General features: G+C 43.0%; 1 protein-coding gene across 4 annotated transcripts in view; it reads right to left on the reverse strand.

The window, feature by feature from the left end:
* Positions 1–2,496: 2,496 nt before the first annotated feature.
* Positions 2,497–19,285, reverse strand: part of IGSF5 (immunoglobulin superfamily member 5) — a 30,790-nt gene continuing 14,001 nt past the window's right edge. The window contains exons 5-9 of one of the 4 annotated variants that reach the window (XM_038760578.1): positions 14,592–14,726; positions 12,665–12,689; positions 11,165–11,265; positions 9,408–9,484; positions 2,497–3,154 (exon numbers count right to left, since the gene is read on the reverse strand). In XM_038760578.1, coding sequence (XP_038616506.1) covers positions 3,059–3,154; positions 9,408–9,484; positions 11,165–11,265; positions 12,665–12,689; positions 14,592–14,726 — 434 coding nt within the window. In that variant the 3' untranslated portion in view covers positions 2,497–3,058. Of the gene's footprint in view, positions 3,155–9,407; positions 9,485–11,164; positions 11,272–12,664; positions 12,690–14,591; positions 14,727–19,285 lie in introns of all 4 variants that reach the window. The other 3 variants (XM_038760577.1, XM_038760580.1, XM_038760579.1) reach the window with 3 other exon arrangements.

The raw sequence follows: 19,285 nt of genomic DNA on the forward strand, positions 1-19,285 counted from the left end.
TTCTGAAGAGAAATGTAATCAATAACATCTGTGTGGGGTTTAAATGGTTGAGTTTCTCACCACAGTGTTTCCCTCTATGGCTTTTTCCTGGAAACATATACATTTTCTGCCATGGTGACTCAGGGCCAGAGTAAAGCGCTATATAACCCAGCTTAAAAAATTGCAATTCAGTTACAATCCCAAGTTGCTCCACGACACAATTTAGTCGTAAGGGAAAATGCTGTAACCTCTTCTGACAACGTTCCTCTTTTAAAGAGCACACTGTAGGTTGCTTCAGTTACGTGTTTTCTAACAGTCCCAACTGTGAGATCCTCATAAATCTCAGGCTTGCAAATGCTTGATGCAAACTATAACTGGAGGCCTTATTTTTAATACGGTCTGCACTAGGTGAGAATTAAATACTTACAGTCAGTAGAGTCAACACTTGCTGCAGAATTCCATGCCTGGGATCATCAAGGCTAGAGCCACTTTGACCTCAACAGCTGGGGGTATACTGGGTAGGGAGCAGATTATCTTTCCCCATTGAATAGCCTCAACTGGCTCAAAGCCTAAAGGAAGGGAGAAGGTGAGAAGCCGTTGGTCATTTGCTGGAACAAATGAATGGCTGTTCTGAGAGTGAGGTTTTTGCCCAGCATTGTGTGCACGAGAATGCGCAATAAATACTATGTGGAGGGATTGTTTTGTTCTGCCAGAACAGTTCAGTGATCCTCTGAGATTCAGTCATATGAAAGTATCCCATGATTAATTTGGCCATAGAAAGAACACAGGTCTGACACTGGAGGGCAGAGAAGGGACAGCAGACTTTTTTACTTCAGTGGAAGTAAAATAGTGGTGTCGGCCTCCACATCGTCTGTGCAGGCGACACGATAACCCAGCCTCCCCTCTTCCTACACCTCTCCCACCACCATCATTAAGGCTTTAAAAATGCTCTTCTAGCATCACAACAGCTCTCTTGGGAGGTGGGATCAAGTGTTCCTCAAAATGTACTTCAGTGAGGGGGGAGCCATACTTTCATTGTTGGGCATTTCGATCCAATCGTCAGTCCTATTAAGTCACTGCCGATTGAAATATTCCCCATCACCTCCCCCAGGCCCAGACTTCAAGCAATTAGATGTTGTCTGCTGGGCATTTGTGTGTGGAACCGTGAGGCTTAGCTGCAGCCCTGGGTCAAGAGCATGGTTTCATGTGAAGATGTGTGGGAGAGTGCTTTGGGGGGAAGGGCCATGTGGTTCTTTGGCCTTCACTGCAGCTATTTGGAATTTTTCCTGACCTTCTTGGGATTTGTTGTAATAAAACTGCAATTTAATTAACAACTTTTTTACATGAGAAACCTTTCTACCCTTCCCGAGACATCCCTCAAAATGACCTCTTCTCTCTAGTTGACATTCCCCCTGGACAAACCTAGACACCCACAGAAGCCAAACACATCAGCAAAACACCATTGCTTAGTGAGAATTTGGGGGTTTGCAGTTGTCTGAAATAGAAAGATGGAAATTTTTTTTACATATGTATATGTATATATACACTTCCAGGATGGAAATTTCCTTTACAGTGTGTGTGTAGGCCATTTTTAAATAGCTCTGAAGAGTCCAGTACAGCTAACTTATTATTAACACATTGTGAAACAGAAACCTGAAGGGAAAACCTTAGAGAAACCTTATTCCTGGAATGAAATGTGGCTTTGAAGTGCTTGTTTCCAGCTACAAAGTAATGAAAGTAGAACACTCTGTGGCAACAGGAGAGCCATTTGCGATTATTTGACGGCAATGAGAAACTATTCTGGGTGTTGTGTGAAGATGCCCTTCAGAGTTAAAATAATAAAAATCAACATGCAAACTGCATATACAATAAAAAGGCAGTAATTTCCACACCAGGCCTGCAAGTCGTCTTAGTTTCCTATCCCTCAGTGGTAAGAGTTTGTCATATTTTCACAGATGGTTCTTCAGCCTTAAAGTGGGAAATATATGGTTTCCCTTCCCAGTTTTACATTTGTTTCTGAAAATAGGAAAAATATCCAGACCATTATCTCATGCCACAGAGGTGGTCTGAAGTGGCCTTGTGGAAAGAGTACAGTCTCTGAGTCAGGAGCCCTGGGTTCTGATCCCAACTCCGCCACTTGCCTGGTGTGACCTTGGGCAAGTCACTTGACCCCTCTGTGCCCCAGTTTCTCAACTATAAGGTGGAAATTAAATAGCAATCACTCAGTGGTATTTACTGAGTACATACTGTATGCTTAGCATTGTGCTAAGTATTTGGGAGAACACATTACAATAGAGTAGGTAGACAGGAGAAAAAGGAGTTGGAATGTTGTTCAACTAGGAAAAGATAGATCTTCCGAAGGGGTGTGACATCATGTGACAATCTGAAAGTGGGGAAAAAGGGTGCAGGTGTATATGTACAACAGGAAAAAAAAACACCAGTGCTGAATGCAGGATGCTTTTGGCCAGTAGATGCCAGGAAAGCTGTACCTCGACTACAACCATTCCTCAGGGAGTATACCAGAGTGAAGTTAGGAATTTTATTAACAAAGATTTCACAGCTCACTTTAAATAAATAGTACTCAGAACATCTGGGGAAAAACAGCCCACAATGTTGGCTATTCTAATTCTGTTGATAAGGTACGGAAAAGGCAGAGAAGTACATCCTACTTAGAACCCACAGATAGAAGACATCTAGGATTACAAAAATTCACCACCACAGTACAAGAGTTCAACCTTTCATATCAGAAAACTTAGACAGTCACTATTGTTTTCTCCTCAATTCAATATTTAAAATGTTTACACACACTTTTTGGGAACAGTATGATTGAAAGATAAAAAATATATGTTAAACCATGATCAAAGAAGCCTACGGTGAAGACTTTCTCAGGAGTGTCAGATTGTACAAATGTCAGCAAGATGAGTGAGCAGAACTCCTAAGGAATTCAACAGAAATCTCCAAACAGTTTTTATTCACCTTCTAGGTCAGTCTGGGCAGGAGAATAGCGATGCAACAGTAATGGCCTCTATATGACGGCGGAAGCAGCCAGATGTAACCCGAAGCAACAGAAGCATCTTCACTATACCAAAGTTGCATTTCGAATCTTCCTTGGATGAGATGGATAAACAGTAGGTGTTGAATGAGCAGTCCTGACCTGCTGCTGTTCTTCATGAATCTAATAATAATAATAATGGAGGCATATTAGTATTTCTAAATAGCAACAGAATCCACTGAGAGGGAAAGAATTCGGTGTGAGCTACTAGGTGAATAATTAGGCCAAAGCAGGAAGGAATGTACATGATCAGGGTTTTACGCTTTTAATTGATAGAAGCTCTGAGAAAGAAAACTAATAGGCTTTCAGTCCTTGAATGGTATTTATTGATACTTATTGTGGGAAGAGCACTGTACGAAGCACTTGGGAGAGAACAATACAGAGTTAATAGGTACATTCCCTGCCCACAGCAAGCTTACAGCCTACAGGCCACCTTGACCGAAACAAAACCTGAGTTTTGCTGGGAATAGCTTTGAAAATATAAATTTCCAAACTATAAACTGCGACATTTGCATTGGCTCATTGGCTTGACATTTGAATGGCAAATACAGCTTTACTTGAGGAAAGATGGGTCACTTGTTCTTTCTTACTAACGCCCTCTGACAAACTCCCTCAGTTTCCCTCCCTAAAGTGGGACTTGGTGCAGTGCCCATTTGAGGGTGAATCTAGATATATGTCCCTTAAACCAGATCGGGTCAGGACTAGTTGACCTCGTTGCCGTGGAACAGTGCTGTAGGCCCTGGATCTCTTCATTCATTCCTCTTTATTAATAACAGTAATAATAATAATAATAACAGTATCCAAGCACTTACTCTATGCCAGGCACTGTACTAAATGCTGGGGTATATACAAGCAAATTGGGTTGTACATAATCCCTGTCCCACCTGGGGCTCATTCTCTTAATCCCTATTTTACAGATGAGGTAACTGAGGCACAGAGAAGTTAAGTGACTTGCCCAAGGTCACATAGCAGACAAGTAGGAAGGTGGGATTAGAACCCAGGTCCTTCTGATCCCCATGTTCTATCCTGTAGGGCATTCTCCTTTTCTATTGACAACCTGCTCCATGATGGGGGCTCAACTGGAGTGTGGGAACAGTCCGTGGAATAAATGACAGTCCTCTTCCAATTCAAGAAGGATCCAATGAGTCCTGCTTGTGCTGATCAAGTAATGTGGAAGTTCTTTTGCTTTCACTATGCCACTAACTGACCATGAGCAAAACACCACTCAATAGAGGGAGAGTGGAGGGGCAGATGAAACAGAACGTCTGTGCCTCAAACCCCATCTTGGCTCCAGTGTGGTCCTCAGAGCTCCCCACCCAGAAAGATATCTGCTTTGGGTGACCGGCACCCAGAATCCAGCCCTGACTTGGGTCCTAATGGCCTAGTATTTCTGAAATATCTGTGGGACGTTCTAGGAAAAATAGCGCATTTTCAATGGGCAGACCATCCTGAATCCCATAGTAATAGTAGGATCAGTAGTAGTAGCAGCAGCTATATCATGCTCGCTGTACGCGAAACATTGTTCTACACAAAAAAGAATTAGACTCAGTCTCTGGCCCCCAAGGGCCTCATAATCTAAGAATCAGAGAAGGGTAGGGAAGCCTCCTCTCATTATTAGTATGGTTCTACAGCTTTCTGCCTGGCTCCATTTTTTTAGCCAGATTCAGAAGTGCTTTAAGCTCTGCTTTTGAGTATTATTACTGCCATGTGTCTCCCGTTCTAATGAGTACAGGAGAGCACTGGGTCTATCGTCTCTTGGTTTGCTGCCTTTAACATTTTCAATAATGCATACGGTCTACATGAATTATTTAATAGAATGCAGAGAAACGTTAGATAAATACCATGAACAATATTGCTCTCATTCACAGCTCTGAATTAATGTAACTATTTCAGAAATAGAAGACTTTTTCCTTCTGCTGCAAGCTCCCTTGGGCTGGGTTCCCCCACCCACCCAGGGTGAGAGTGTTAGTCTTCTGCCTTCATTGATTAAAAGTCTATTGCTCCCTACTAAATTTATCGGAATTGATTTATGTTTATTTCAACAGGGGAGTAATAAGAAAAGAGTATTTCTTCTGGGTTTCAAGTTTTACAAATGCTTATCCTCCCCGCTATCCAAACAAGCCTCGGTCTGGGGCCAGTCCACCCCAAGCATACACAGTGAAATGAAGTAGTGGAATGAGACAGCTGAGAGGCGTGAAGAAGGCAGAGCTACAGTCTAAGGGACTCTAAGGAAGGACTCCCAAAACTCCCTGGCCCACTGAAGCATAGCTTAAGTTTTTTGGAAAAGAGCTCACTGTTAAAATTGTAAGATCCTTGAGGGCAAGGATTGTGTCTACTAATTCCATTGTTTTTTGCCAATCACAAGGTACAGTGCTCAGCACAGAGGAATCATTCAAACAATACTACTGATAGATTAATTGACCCCCCTACTCGGTTCCAGCAGCTATAGGTAGAATGGATCCTATAGGTAGTATGGTAGTAATAATAATAATAATGATGGCATTTATTAAGTGCTTACTATGTGCAAAGCACTGTTCTAAGCACCGGGGAGTTTACAAGGTGATCAGGTTTCCCCGCAGGGGGCTCACGGTCTTAATCCCCATTTTACAGATGAGGTAACTGAGGCACAGAGAAGTTAAGTGACTTGCCCAAAGTCACACAGCTGACAATTGGTAGAGCCGAGATTTGAAACCATAACCTCTGACTCCAAAGCCCGTGCTCTTTCCATTGAGCCACGCTGCTTCTCTGTAATAATAATAATAATAATAATGATGGCATTTATTAAGTACTTACTATGTGCAAAGCACTGTTCTAAACACTGGGGTAGATACAAGGTAATCAAGTTGTCCCACGTGGGGCTCACAGACTTAATCCCCATTTTCCAGGTGAGGTAACTGAGGCACAGAGAAGTTGAGTGACTTGCCCAAAGTCACACAGCTGACAAGTGGTAGAGCTGACCTCCGAGCCTAAAGCCCAGGTTCTTTCCACTGAGCCACACTACTTCTCATGGTGGAGTGGCTAGAGCACAGGCCTGGGAATCAGAAGGTCATGGGTTCTAATCCCAGCTCCACCACTTGGCTGCCTTGTGACCTTGGAGAAGTCACTTCACTTCAGGTGCCTCATTCATTCAATCAATCACATTTATTGAGCACTAACTATGGGCAGAGCACCGTATTAAGTACTTGGAAAGTACAATGCGGCAATAGAGACAATCCCTGTGCCCATAACGGGCTCACAGTCTAAAGGGACATTTGTAAAGTGGGGATTGTTACATTGTACTCTCCCAAGCACTTAGTACAGTGCTTTGCACACAGTAAGCACTCAATAAATACAACTGAATGAATGAGAGTGTGAGCCTCACCTGGGACAGGGACTATGTCCAACTTGATTTGCTTGTATCCTCTTCAGCGCTTAGTACAGTGCCTGACACATTCATTCTTTCATTCATTCAATCGTATTTATTGAGCACTTACTGTTTGCAGAGCACTGTACTAAGCGCTTGGGAAGTACAAGTTGGCAACATATAGAGACAGTCCCTACCCAACAGTGGGTTCACAGTCTAGAAATCACTGGGCTCACAGTCTATATGACACATAGTAGGTGCATAACAAATACTATCGTTGTTGTGATTATTATCCTTGATGGAATGCTCTTTGGGGCTCTCCACAATGAACACTTACACCTCAGGGCTTCCAGCAACATGGGTTCTTTGCCCTCTCCTGACAAGTCCTTCTACACAGTTCAATTGTTTTAAACCCACTGCCATTTCAATTCTCTCCCCTTCCTCAGCCCTGAATGTATCTAATGGGTAACTTCAATTCTGTTAAAAAAAAAAAAAAAAATCAATCCCCACATGGGACCTTGGGTGCCCTTCCCCAATTCTATATTCCAAAACATCTAGAATTTCCAGCCATTTCACAATAGCAACCAAAAGCAACATAATATCACCAGGGAAAGTGTCTGTTTATGGTTGTACTGTACTCTCCCAAGTGTTTAGTACAGCGCCCCGCACACAGTAAGCACTCAGTAAATACAACTGAATGAATGAATCCACCCTCACTCCTCCGACTCCCATCTCACCTCCCCCAAAACACCCTGGGATAGCTTCATCAGCCTGAAGCCTCACTGGAAGGATAACAAGAGAAAGTCTGTAAACTTTTTGGGCTTCTTCCTACGAGGAGCCCCAGGCCCCAGCACAACCTACAGGCCACCTTTCAGTGACTGTGCCAGCTTACTTAACTCCTGACCTATGCAATTCCGGTCCCTCCGAATTGAATCCCTGCTCCCTTTCAGATGGCTTTGTTGTTTCCTCCATTCACCTGACACCTTTCTTCTACAGAGAAAAGCTGTTCAGCGTTTGCCTGCTGCTCTCTTTCAACAGCCATTTTCCCAGCTCCTGGTGAAATGTATGAAAAGATGGATGCACTGAGAAGGGCAAGCTTGACAGAAGGAAATTCACCTCTCCATTTTCATGACACTGCGCCCTGAGAAAACTAGCTTGAACTTTCATTGGAAGCTCCAGGTTTGTCATTTAGACCTATCGTCTGCTTGTGCCAGAAGCCTCTCATACGTCTTCCTTCCCTACTGTTCTGGTGCCATCTTAATGATGCTCTCGATCCCCTGGAAACCTAGTCTGTGCATCAATTTCTGCTCCTGTAAAAGGGCCAGAGGAGGTATGTTCATCAGTGGCAAGATGTATGCACTGAGCTAAATCTTTCCTTGCTGTCAGGATGCGTCATTTCCAAGGGGAACATTATAAGGTTCGGAGCTGCCTCTGCTCACCCGAAGATTTTCTCCCCTTCCCCCACAACATAAGAACAAGTGATTAAGACTCTGGAAATTAAAAAAAAAAAACCTTTCAGCAGAAATAGCAGCTTGCAATGGATTTCTATAAGAATGGAGCCCCGAGAACATGGGTTTCTAGACAATGCTGGGAATTAGGGCTGATCCCAGTATACTGTTTCCCAAAGTTGAAAGGGGATGTGGTTTCAGACAAAAATAGGCTTCTCATTTGAGCCTGCCTGCTAATAGGCTGGAACATGGTCATGTGTGGTATTTAAGAATGTGCCCAGCCCTGACCGAAGCACTGGGGTGGATTCGGTGCAACCAATGTGTGTCCAATTTCTTCCCCTGATACATACACAGAGTCGCTGTAAGGATTATCAAGGAGAGAACAGAGAAAACAGCTACAGATTGCTAAGAGCAAATTCATTCTCCTTAGCTTTTTTTTCTTCCACCTCCTTTGGACATTAAGTGTTAAATGATCATAATAATAATAATAATAATAATGGTGTTTAAGCTCTTACTATGTGCAAAGCACTGTTCTAAGTGCTGGGGGGATACAAGGTGATCAGGTTGTCCCATGTGGGGCTCACAGTCTTAATCCCCATGTTACAGATGAGGGAACTGAAGCACAGAGAAGTGAAGTGACTTGCCCAAAGTCACACAGGTGACAATTGGCAGAGCCGGGATTTGAACCCCTGACCTCTGACTCCAAAGCTCGTGCTCTTTCCACTGAGCCATGCTACTTCTCTAAGTAAACAGTACTCATTCCAGAGCCTGGGAAAATGTATCTGACTCCTGTACTATTTATTGCAATATTCATTCATTCATTCCATTGTATTTATTGAGTGCTTACTGTGTGCAAAGCACTGTACTACATGCTTGGGACAGTACAATACAACAATAAATAGACATATTCCCTGCCTATAACAAGCTTACAGTCTAGAGGTGGAGAGAAAGACAGGAGCAAGTCAGGGCGATGAAGAAGGGAGAGGGAGAAGCGGTGGGGTGGGGGTCTTAGGGTAGGCCTCCTGGAGAAGATAATAATAATAATGGCATTTGTTAAGTGCTTACTATGTGCAAAGCACTGTTCTAAGCGCTGGTTTGTGCCACAAATGCTGGTGTGCTGGGTAGGCTGTAGTATTCACTGTGGCTGTGACTTACTGGACTTAGGGCTATGAAGAGCCCAGACCTTAGGCCCTTGAGCCACCAGACCTTACTGCTTTTGTTTTGTCCTGTTTGCTTTTGCTTCGTGTTTAGTTGTCTGAGGCTTACGTTGTTACAGTACTTTTGTCTCATTTCTCCTTGTGTTTGTCGCCAGTCCCCTCTACCCTGCTTTATACTTAGGTTGTGAGCTGCTGAAGGGCCAGGGGCTGTATCTAACTCCCACCCATGTACTCTTTCCCCAAAGCTCAGCAAAATGCTTTGCACACAGTAAATACTTAATACAACTACTACTTACAAAAAGCAGCAAGTAGTGCTACAGCACTAACCCAAGTCCATTTTTCTCTGCTTGCTACTTAAATCCAACCAAATTTGATTTGTGAGTGGTGTTTTGAACCAACAAAATTTCACTTCGAAAGAGTGCAATCACCTGATGAGGCAGTCTGACTTGGCCACCTTGTCTTGGAGCACTGAAGTTGGAGGTCACTGATGGAGGAGATGAAATCTCTGTTCAAAGAAGAAGTAAATGAATGAACATGTGCACCCACGTGCTACAGATCAACTCATTTAGTGTCAGCTTTACACCCCAATCTGGACTGTTTCCACCTCTGTATATTTCCTGTCATCTCATGGGTCTTTACAAGTACACAGCAGTCTTCTCTCTTATTCATGTAAAGTTGTTCAAGTGTGCTGCTCTCATTTTGGTTGTTTGTGTGACTGTTTGGTCCCTGTATTCAGCTATTACAAACTAATGCAAAATGCCTATATCCACTGCAGTAACAAAAGATTTTTTTCCAAGTGCAGGATATCTTTGTGGTTGACTCCTACCATAACTTTTACAATTTAATTCCATTTTCATTCTCCTTTCATTATCATGCTTTCTTATTAGATCTACCTTGATCAAATTCTGGTTATACTGTCCCATATCCTTGTTTCTGCTCAAGTGCACATGCAATTAACTCCTGCTGCTTGAAATTATAAGTCTTGCTTAAACCCAATTCATTCATTTTCCATATATACTTATCCCCTTTCCATTCTTCCTCTTATCTTTAATTTATATTATTGGCTGTCTCCCCTGCTAAATTGCCAGCTGCTTGAGGGCAGGGATCAGGTCTATTACTTCTATTGTACACTCCCAAGTGCTTAGTGCAGTGCTCTGAACAAAGCAGGAGCTCAATAGATACTGAGTGATTGATTTATTTCACTCATGATTTTTTTCAAATGAAGACATCTGCTGATTTCAAAATTGAAGCTGGACTTAAGTTTTTTTTAGCTGTTAGGTTGCAAAAGTTTCATTTTCTATGTGATGGAACATGAAATTTTTCAGCGTACTCCCACAGTAGAAATCCATGACATCTTTCAGCACTAAATCTTGGCTGAAGATCTTCGTGTTTTTTGCAAATCCCTAGCCCAATCTGCCTGATATGTTATCTTGGTCTTCTTCAGATTGACTGCAGACTGCAAAGCAATCAATGATCCACGAGGAAACTGAAGCACAGAAAATTTACTGTCTTGGCCAAGGTCACAGAGCAGGCAAGCGGCGGAGTCGGGATAAGAACCAAGGTGCCCAGCCTGTCTTGTATCTACCCAACATTTAGTACAGTTCTTGGCACCTAGTAAGCACTTAACCAACACCATAATTATTACGCTGACTGGCAGGCCCAATATCTTTCCATTAGGTCATGCTGCTTCTCTCCTTGTTGTTCTTATTTTCATCCAACCTGTTTATCACCTCCTCCAAGTGATCCTATAACCCACTGCAAACTCTCAACTGCCCCAAATCAAACTGTCTGCTCTCTATGGTTCCTTCAAACTGGGAAGCAGCATGAATTTCGCGGATAAAGCATGGGCCTGGGAGTTAGAGGACCTGGGTTCTAATCCCAACTCTACCACTTGTCTGCTGGATGACCTGGAGCAAGTCTTAACTTCTCTGTACCTCAGTTATCACATCTGTAAAATGGGGATTAAGACTGTGAGCCCCATGTGGGATACGGACTGATAATCTTGAAACTACCCCAACACTCAGTACAGTGCCTGGCACATAGTAAACGCTTAATGCCATAAATATCCATCACATTTGGATGTCTCCTGTCCAGTCATTTTGAGTAGCATGAAATCCAAGGGACACATTTTTCAATATCCCTGTTAGCCTAAGGTGACATGATTATCATGCACATATTCACTCACTTGTATTTCGTGGCTCATCTGAACTATATCCATAATTTTCTTTGCCATTGTTCCACATGACCTGAATAGGTCCATCATTTGGTTTTGAAATTGAAAGATTCCTAGAATTTGAAGAGAAACACTGTAAATACAATGCACACTTCCCGAATGCCCCAGGATACGCTTATGAACAGAGAACTCTGCACAAACTCTGGTGGCAACTGTTGAACACAAGTATGGTTTTCTCTCAGACCTTTTGCAGCAGAAGGGCCATGGATGCAGCCACTTAATAAGACTCTAGATATATTTCCAAGAGAACGTGACTCTCTTAGCCCCAAATGTGGATCCTTCTTAGGGATTTTCCCTCGTCAGGGTCACAGGTGAGAGAAGGTGGACATATAAAGGAAAGGGAAAGCTCAGTGGTTCCTGACGTTCTCCACTATATCTGCCTTCTGCTGCCTAGACAACACAGGAGTGGTCACCAGGAATTCATGGCTTCACCAACCCCTTTCCCCACATCCAGTTCCTAGGATGCAGTCAGTTCTCCAACAACAGCGTGGGAGTCGGAAGGATCTGGGTTCTAATCCCGGGCCCACCACATGTCTGCTGTGTGACCTTGGGCAAGTCAGCTAACTTCTCTGGGCATCAGTTACCTCATCAGTAAAATCATGATTGAGACTGTGTCAAACCTGCTTAATTTGTATCTACCTCAGTGCTTAGAACCGTGTTTGGCACATAGTAAATTCTTAACAAGTCCCCAAATTATTATTATCCTACACTACCCAATGCTTGGTCCAAGCAGGGGCTGGTTTCCAGAGCAGAACTAACATGGGGACAGCAATTTCCAGTTTAAACACACAGTCTCTGTCTCTCTCTCTCTCTTCCCCCTCTCTCTCTCTTCCTCTCTCTCTTTTCCCCCCCACCCCCTGGGCGGCCACCAATTTTTCTGCCCCTGTTACCTCAGCCCCACTGACCGAGGCCTGATTGACATAATTGTACAGGCAATGCTCTTAGCTACGTCTGGCCTAGCTAGTGATGGGAGTTGGGGTGTTCTAGGTGTGATTCAAATGATGCTTTTCAAAAGCACAGTACGCATCTAATCTGCCTGCTAAGTCCAGCTCAGTTAGATTGCATCAGTCCATCTCATCTTCGGTCCTTTCCAGGGCATCAGACGTTCCAGTTGGAGGGTTTATACAGTATTTCAAGACTTCTTGAAATAGAGCTGCAGAGTACACCTGATCTTTCCTAATGCTCAGTGAAGGTAGCTGGTGAAAGGAACAGACTGTCCTCTTGTGGAAATAGCGGTAACTACTGGGTCTCAAAAACACACAAAGAGATCCCATTAACAGTCTCTCGGAAGCATACAATGAATCTACACCGAATACCTCCGCCACTTGTTGCATTTTTGTGAGGAAAAGTTTCCACCCGGAGGTCATTTACAAGATTTAATTTACAGTATCAGATATGTTATTAAAGTGCTTGGGTGTTTCAGGAGAAACTGTAAAGCAGTTTTCCGCTTACCTTATTTTACTTTGATAACTGGCTTCTGGAAAAAAAAAAGTTAAGACAATTTAACACACTTAAAATCCCATCATTCTATAAGCCATTAAAAAAAGGAGGTAGATAGTTCTTATGTCAACTATTTTAGAGCTATCAAAAGATCAAGGAGTATTTATGGACTAAATTATCTTTTCATTAGAGTCATTCTTTCCCTAAAAAGTAGATTATTAAGCATTTGCTCTGCAGGAGAGGAATGAATTCTAGACTTATGTAAGCCAGAGGGGGCGGTGTATTCTTCCTTGCAAAATAAAAGATAAGGGCAGATTAAAGTTGGAAGAGCTGTTCTATTTCAAGGTAGGTCCCTGAGATTATTAAGAAGCATATGAAAAATACTGTTTTTCCAGAAGCCTATATAGTCAAGCAGTAGCAGCAACAAGCAGATCAGCACTATACTAAGCGCTTGGCATTGTACTGAACCAGCACTCAGTCCTACCATACCAGAACTTCACAAAGGGCCTCTCCTAGAGAAAGCAACCATCCTGTATCAATGAATGTATCAATTCAAAGAAAGTTTTGATAGAACCAAGGTCTCTTTTTGTCTCATTTTTGCTGGCCCTTTTGGGGATGGGAGAATAAGGCATTGAGACATTGGTAAATGTACTGGTGGTGATGGAAAAACCCTGGGACCTTTGACATATCACAACTACATGTATCCAGGGGCCTCTATTCTAGCCCCAAGGAGATAATAATGGTCTGTGGATAACTGAACAGTTCCTTGGCAATCTGAATGCTTCCTATAGACAGTCAGAGACCTGTAAGATAGGCAAGTGGTATGGCTTTCTGCCTTGGAGTTTAAGGCCACTGTTGACTGCCAGGCATGTCCAGCTCTGACTGCTAATTTCAGGATTCCTCGGGGCCTAGGAGAAGGTGACAAAGGAGGCAGAAAGTAGTGGAGAAGTTCAGTGGCAGCTGGACCTGAAATCTGCCCATGGAAAAAAGAGGAAGGGGGAGGTAGAGGATTGAGGCCAGGACAGGATAACCTACTTTGTGAGAACAGACATCCCAGCAGTCCAAGATGCGCCTACTTCCTCCTTACCCCCTTCTACCATATCGCCGACTCCATACAGGGAAAGCCCTTCTGGTTGAATTAAGTCAATGGTACTTATTGAGTGCTTACTGTGTGCACAGCACTGTTCAAAGCTTGGGAGAATTCAATACAATGGAATTAGTTTACGTGTATAGTTTACATGTACCCAAGTTACTGGCCTGAAGTTCTTTGAGGCCAAGGACTTTCTTTAAAAGGATGGGCAAAATGTACATTTAGTCTCTCCCTCCGTTTATTCAAAATGGTATAGAAAGAGGCACCTTTGGATATCCTCTGTAGGAGCATAATCAATTAATGATGGCATTTGTTAAGCGCTTACTGTGTGCAAAGCACTGTTCTAAGCACTAGGGGGGATACAAGGTGATCAGGTTGTGCCACGTGGGGCTCACAGTCTTAATCCCCATTTTGCAGATGAGGTAACTGAGGCTTGGAGAATTTAAGTGACTTGCCCAAAGTCACACAGCTGACAAGTGGCGGAGCCGGAATTAGAACCCATGACCTCTGACTCCCAAGCCCGGGCTCTTTCCACTGAGCCACGCTGCTTCTCTTCTTGGAGAACTCTGAACATGAGTGTTTTGGGTGTTATTGATAGTAATAATAATAAAAATGCCTCAGATATGAGCATAGTTACCCAGAAACAGAAAAATTTAGTACTGCCAATGTAGACTTGACATACAAATTATACTTGAAATAACTCTGCATAGTTTCAAAGTAGCACTTCTACTTTCCCAAGTGCTTAGTACAGCGCTCTGTAAGCACTCAATAAATAGCACTGATGGATGTACTGCTAGAGGTGTGAATAATTTCACAAAACTAAAAAGCTTCTGAATAAGGATTATGTACCTTTTCTTTTCTTGCAGGAACAGCCACAGCAGAATAGCATAACCAGTAAAATGATCAGGATCAAAAGCAATGGCAGTCCAACCGCGAGCAGTATTATAGCCCAGGTAGGGAATGTGTTACTTAACGATTCACCTTCTATAAAATGGAAAGAAGAGGAGTCAGTGGCCAGCCATCCCTTCCGGTAAGAACACCTGTATTTTTCCACATTCCTGAGCAATTAATCCTAGTCCACATAGGAATTAGATTTTGTTTTCCAGCCTCCTTTGCCCAATATTTCTCTGGAAGACCTAAAAAGCAGTGTGGCCTAGTGGATAGAGAATGGGCCTGTGAGGCAGAGGGGACCTGCATTTTCATCCCAGCTCCACCAATTTTTCTGCTGTGTGACCTTGGGCAAGTCACTTCACTTCCCTCTGCCTCAGTTACCTCATCTGTAAAATTCATTCATTCATTCAATCATATTTATTGAGCGCTTACTGTGTGCAGAGCACTGTACGAAGCGCTTGGGAAGTACAAGTTGGCAACATACAGAGACGGTCCCTACCCAACAATGGGCTCATAGTCTAGAAGGGGGAGACAGACAACAAAACAAAATATATTAACAAAATAAAATAAATAGAATAGTAAATATGTACAGGTAAAATAGAGTAATAAATCTGTACAAACATATATACAGGTGCTGTGGGGAGGAGAAGGAGGTAGGGTGGGGGGGAGGGGGAGAGGAAGGAGGCGATTAAGGGGGATAAAATGGGGATTAAGACTGTGAGCCCCATGTGGGACATGGACTCTGTCCAACCTGAATAGGTTGTATCTACCTCCAGTGCTTAGAGCAGTGCCTGGCACATAGTAAGTGCTTAACAAATACCATTAAAACAAACTCTCTCATGCTAATTATTCAATTAAACTGCCATAGCTTGCTGTTCTTCCTATTGTGGTTAAAAGGCAAGGAATTCCTTTTAGGAGCCATGGATACCATTTTGGGCCACATGATCATATTGTATTACTATCCAGTAGTAACGAACATGGGGAAAAACCACTCTATACATGTCTACTCTTTGAGGGAAAGGAGTAATTTTACACACATACACACACCCCACCTGCCCCCACCCTTGCCCTTCTATTTTAAGAGCTTGTGGGTAATCCTTACTCATGTTCAGGATCATCTGTTTCCCCAACAAGATCAGCACTGGGCTCCATAAAAAATACCCTCTCATCCTGATTGATAGGTCCTGAATTCTGCCCAAGATACTTATTTCTGACTCACTGGAGTGGTATTTATTGAGCACATGCTGTGTGCACTGCACTATACTAAGTGCTTGGGAGAGCATAATGCCACAGAGTTGGTAAACACAACCCTTGCCCTCAAAGAATTTACAATCTAGTAGGCCTTCACTGTGACTAACCACTGTGGGATTGGAAGAGATCAGCCCTATTTTCTGTCAGGCCCAGTTCAAAGAGCACAGCTGTTGCCTTTTTTGGCCATATTTGTTGACTCTGCTCCCTTATCAGAGGCTTATTTATCCTCCCTTAGCATTACTCCTACTCTGCCAGTCAACACCATGCCAGTTCCCCCCAGAAAACAGGTCTTTTTTCTGTCCCGAGACTGGTAGCAGCTTTCTCTGGTTCAACATCACTCACTTGACCAAGCTGAAAGATGCAATAGATTGCTTTGACAATCCCTGCCTAATCAATGAAAGAGCAAGATTATGGGCCCATCTCCAAACTCAGGATCTTCAAAGTCACTAGTATACACTAGCAAGCTTTCTTTCTTTCTCCCCTTTTTGGTATGATCAGTCAATCAATGGTATTTTCTGCACACTTACTGTGTGCCGAGCACTGAACTAAGCACTGGGAGAGTACAATGCAATAGAGTTTGTTCCCTGCTCCCAAGGAGATTACAGTCTAGAGGGAGCTAAATATGTCTTATGTTCATTGTTGTCCCTGAATACTTAAGTTGTTTTGTCTTTATCTTTTCAAAACCTCCCAGGCCCCCTCCCACAGCACCTAAGTGCATATCTGTAATTTATTTATTAATATCTGTCTCCTCCTCAAGATTGTAAGCTCACTGGGGGCAGGGAACGTGTCTCTTATATTGTACTCTCCCAAATGCTTAATACAGTGCTCTGCACACAGTGAGCACTGAAATATAATTAAGACTGGCTCCAGTGCTGTCTGCAGGTGGCTAACATGGGTGAAGCCCACACATAATAATAATAATGATGATGATGATGGTATTTATTAAGTGCTTACTATGTGCAAAGCACTGTTGCAGTTTACAATATGCTGCACCCCTGCCTGCCTATTCCCTTGTTGTACCCCTGCCCCCGCAGGGGAAATGTGGTTGCTAAGGGTGAGAGCAAATGAGTGGCATTGAGAAAGCTATTAGCACTATAATCAATTCCTCTGTGTGAAGCCCTAGACCCTGGTCTCATCTGTCACTTGGGACAGGAGGCATCACTAGTCCAACCAGAGTCTTATTGTAAATGAACTGATCTCTTTTCCCAGAATTACTTTCAATTTATTCATTGGGGGGGAAAAAAAGCTATTACTGTAGAGTTTTACTTTCCCAAAACTTGTCTGCTTTCAAAGTGGTTCCCAAAACTTTCTGCTTTCAAAGTGTTTTCCCTCCCCCTTACTGCTTGCTATTTTTTTAAAATTAAGAACTAATTATCCTCCAAGAGCTATTTATTTCCCCTTCATTTCTGACTCAGGGGGTCACCAGAAAAGAAAAGGGAAACGCCTAAGAAGTTCAGGAAACAAGTAGGCAGTGAAGTTGACTGATGTTTATCAAAACCAACCACCGGGTCCCACCTAGCATGGTGAATGGGCTGCAGACTCATTAATTCCCCCATCCATAAACTTGAGTGTTCTCGTTAATACCTCACAGAGCATCTTCTGACTTCTCAGCTGAGATTTAATAGTCAAGAGCAGTAATGAGGGCTTGGTTGCATAAGACCGCTGTGGAACACACTGCCATGTATTTGCCACCTACCCTGAATCGGGATGAATAATTTAAACCAAATTACCCTTTTCAAAGTGAGCCCGATAAAATACATTGCAAGGCAGCCACCTTGGTTTTGTCTCCATGGTTTCTCTCTCTCCAGCCTTCTCCTTCCCTGCTCATTAATTAATGCCGTTCACTCCATTTGCTCAGCTCTCAGCTAAATTCGGCTGCTTGCAAACCAGAGAGGGGGGAAGAAAGGGAGCCCCCACCCCCACCTCCCCAAAACTTAAAAATAGATCAGTGACTACTTGATTTCGCAAAGTCACTTTATAGGGTGAATTATGAATCAGGATAGAACATTCCTGTTTTTCCTTTGCATTCCTAATAAGAGAAAGCTGATTTTATTCTACATTTTCATATCCAATTGTTCAGGTAATTATTGCTGAGAAGTGATGGGTTTGCATGCAAGTGAGCCTCAGTGGAAATAGAGCTGTTGAATTTCACAGGCAAGGAAATAATTTGGTCTTGGAATAGAAAAAAGATCTGGGATATAGAAACCACCAACTAGGACACAGAAGCCAATGATTTTGCACTTAGTATCAGTGTGGGTCAGTGGAAAGAGCATAGGCTTGGGAGTCAGAGGTCATGGGTTCTAATCCCAGGTCCGCCACTTATCGGCTGTGTGACTTTGGGCAAGTCACTTCACTTCTCTGTGCCTGTTACCTCATTTGTAAAATGGGAATTAAGATTGTAAGCCCCACATGGGACAACCTGATCACCTTGTATCCCCCCAGCAATTAGAACAGTGCTTTGCACATAGCAAGTGCTTAACAAATGCCATTTTTATTATTATTATTATTGGGGAGTACAAAACAAAGAAGCATCACGATCCCAGTCTACAAGAAGCTTACACTCAAACCGGGGAGGCAGACATAAAACATAAATATAGTAAGGAAACTGAATTTGTTCAGACCCCAAGCCTGCTCATTCAAGGCCCACTGTAGTGACAAAAAACAGTCTGTGAGCATCCCATGGAAATGAATGCGATGTTGGACTCAATTAATTTTCTCAGAATGCAACCTTTGCATAAATATTAAGATTGCTGTGGGCAGGGAATGTGTCTGTTTACTGTTATATGGTACTGTCCCAAGTGTTTTGCATACAGTAAGCACTGAATATGATTGAATGAATAAATAATAACAATAGTATTTATCCTGTGATTAATTGGGCCAAGGGATTGTGTTAAATGCTGAGGTGCATACAAGATAATCAGATTGGACACGGTCCCCCATCCCACACTGGCCTCCCATTCCAAGAGGGAGGGGAGACCTAGTACTTTATCCCCATTTTATACATAAGGAAATAGCCACAGTTTAGTGACACAGCACAGCAGACAAGTGGTGGAGCTGGGATTAACTAATGCCCAGGTCTCCTGACTGCCAGCTATATGCTCTTTCCACTAGGTCATGCTACTTCTTTTATTGGAATTTGTAAGTGCTTACTATGTGCCAGGCACTGTACTTAGTGCTGGGGTAGATACAAGCTAATCAGGTTGGACACAGTCCATGTCCCACATGAGGCTCACAATCTTAATCCCCATTTTACAGATGAGGTAACTGAGGTCCAGAGAGTGAAGTGAGTTGCCCAAGGTCACAAAGCAGACAAGTGGTGGGGCAGGGATTAGAACCCAGAGGTCCACGCTCTGTCCATTAGGCCATGCGGCTTCTCACTATTCCTATCATAGGGTGCTTTA

The sequence above is a fragment of the Tachyglossus aculeatus genome, chromosome 18, assembly GCF_015852505.1.
Source record: "Tachyglossus aculeatus isolate mTacAcu1 chromosome 18, mTacAcu1.pri, whole genome shotgun sequence".
In the NCBI taxonomy this organism is placed as follows: domain Eukaryota; kingdom Metazoa; phylum Chordata; class Mammalia; order Monotremata; family Tachyglossidae; genus Tachyglossus; species Tachyglossus aculeatus.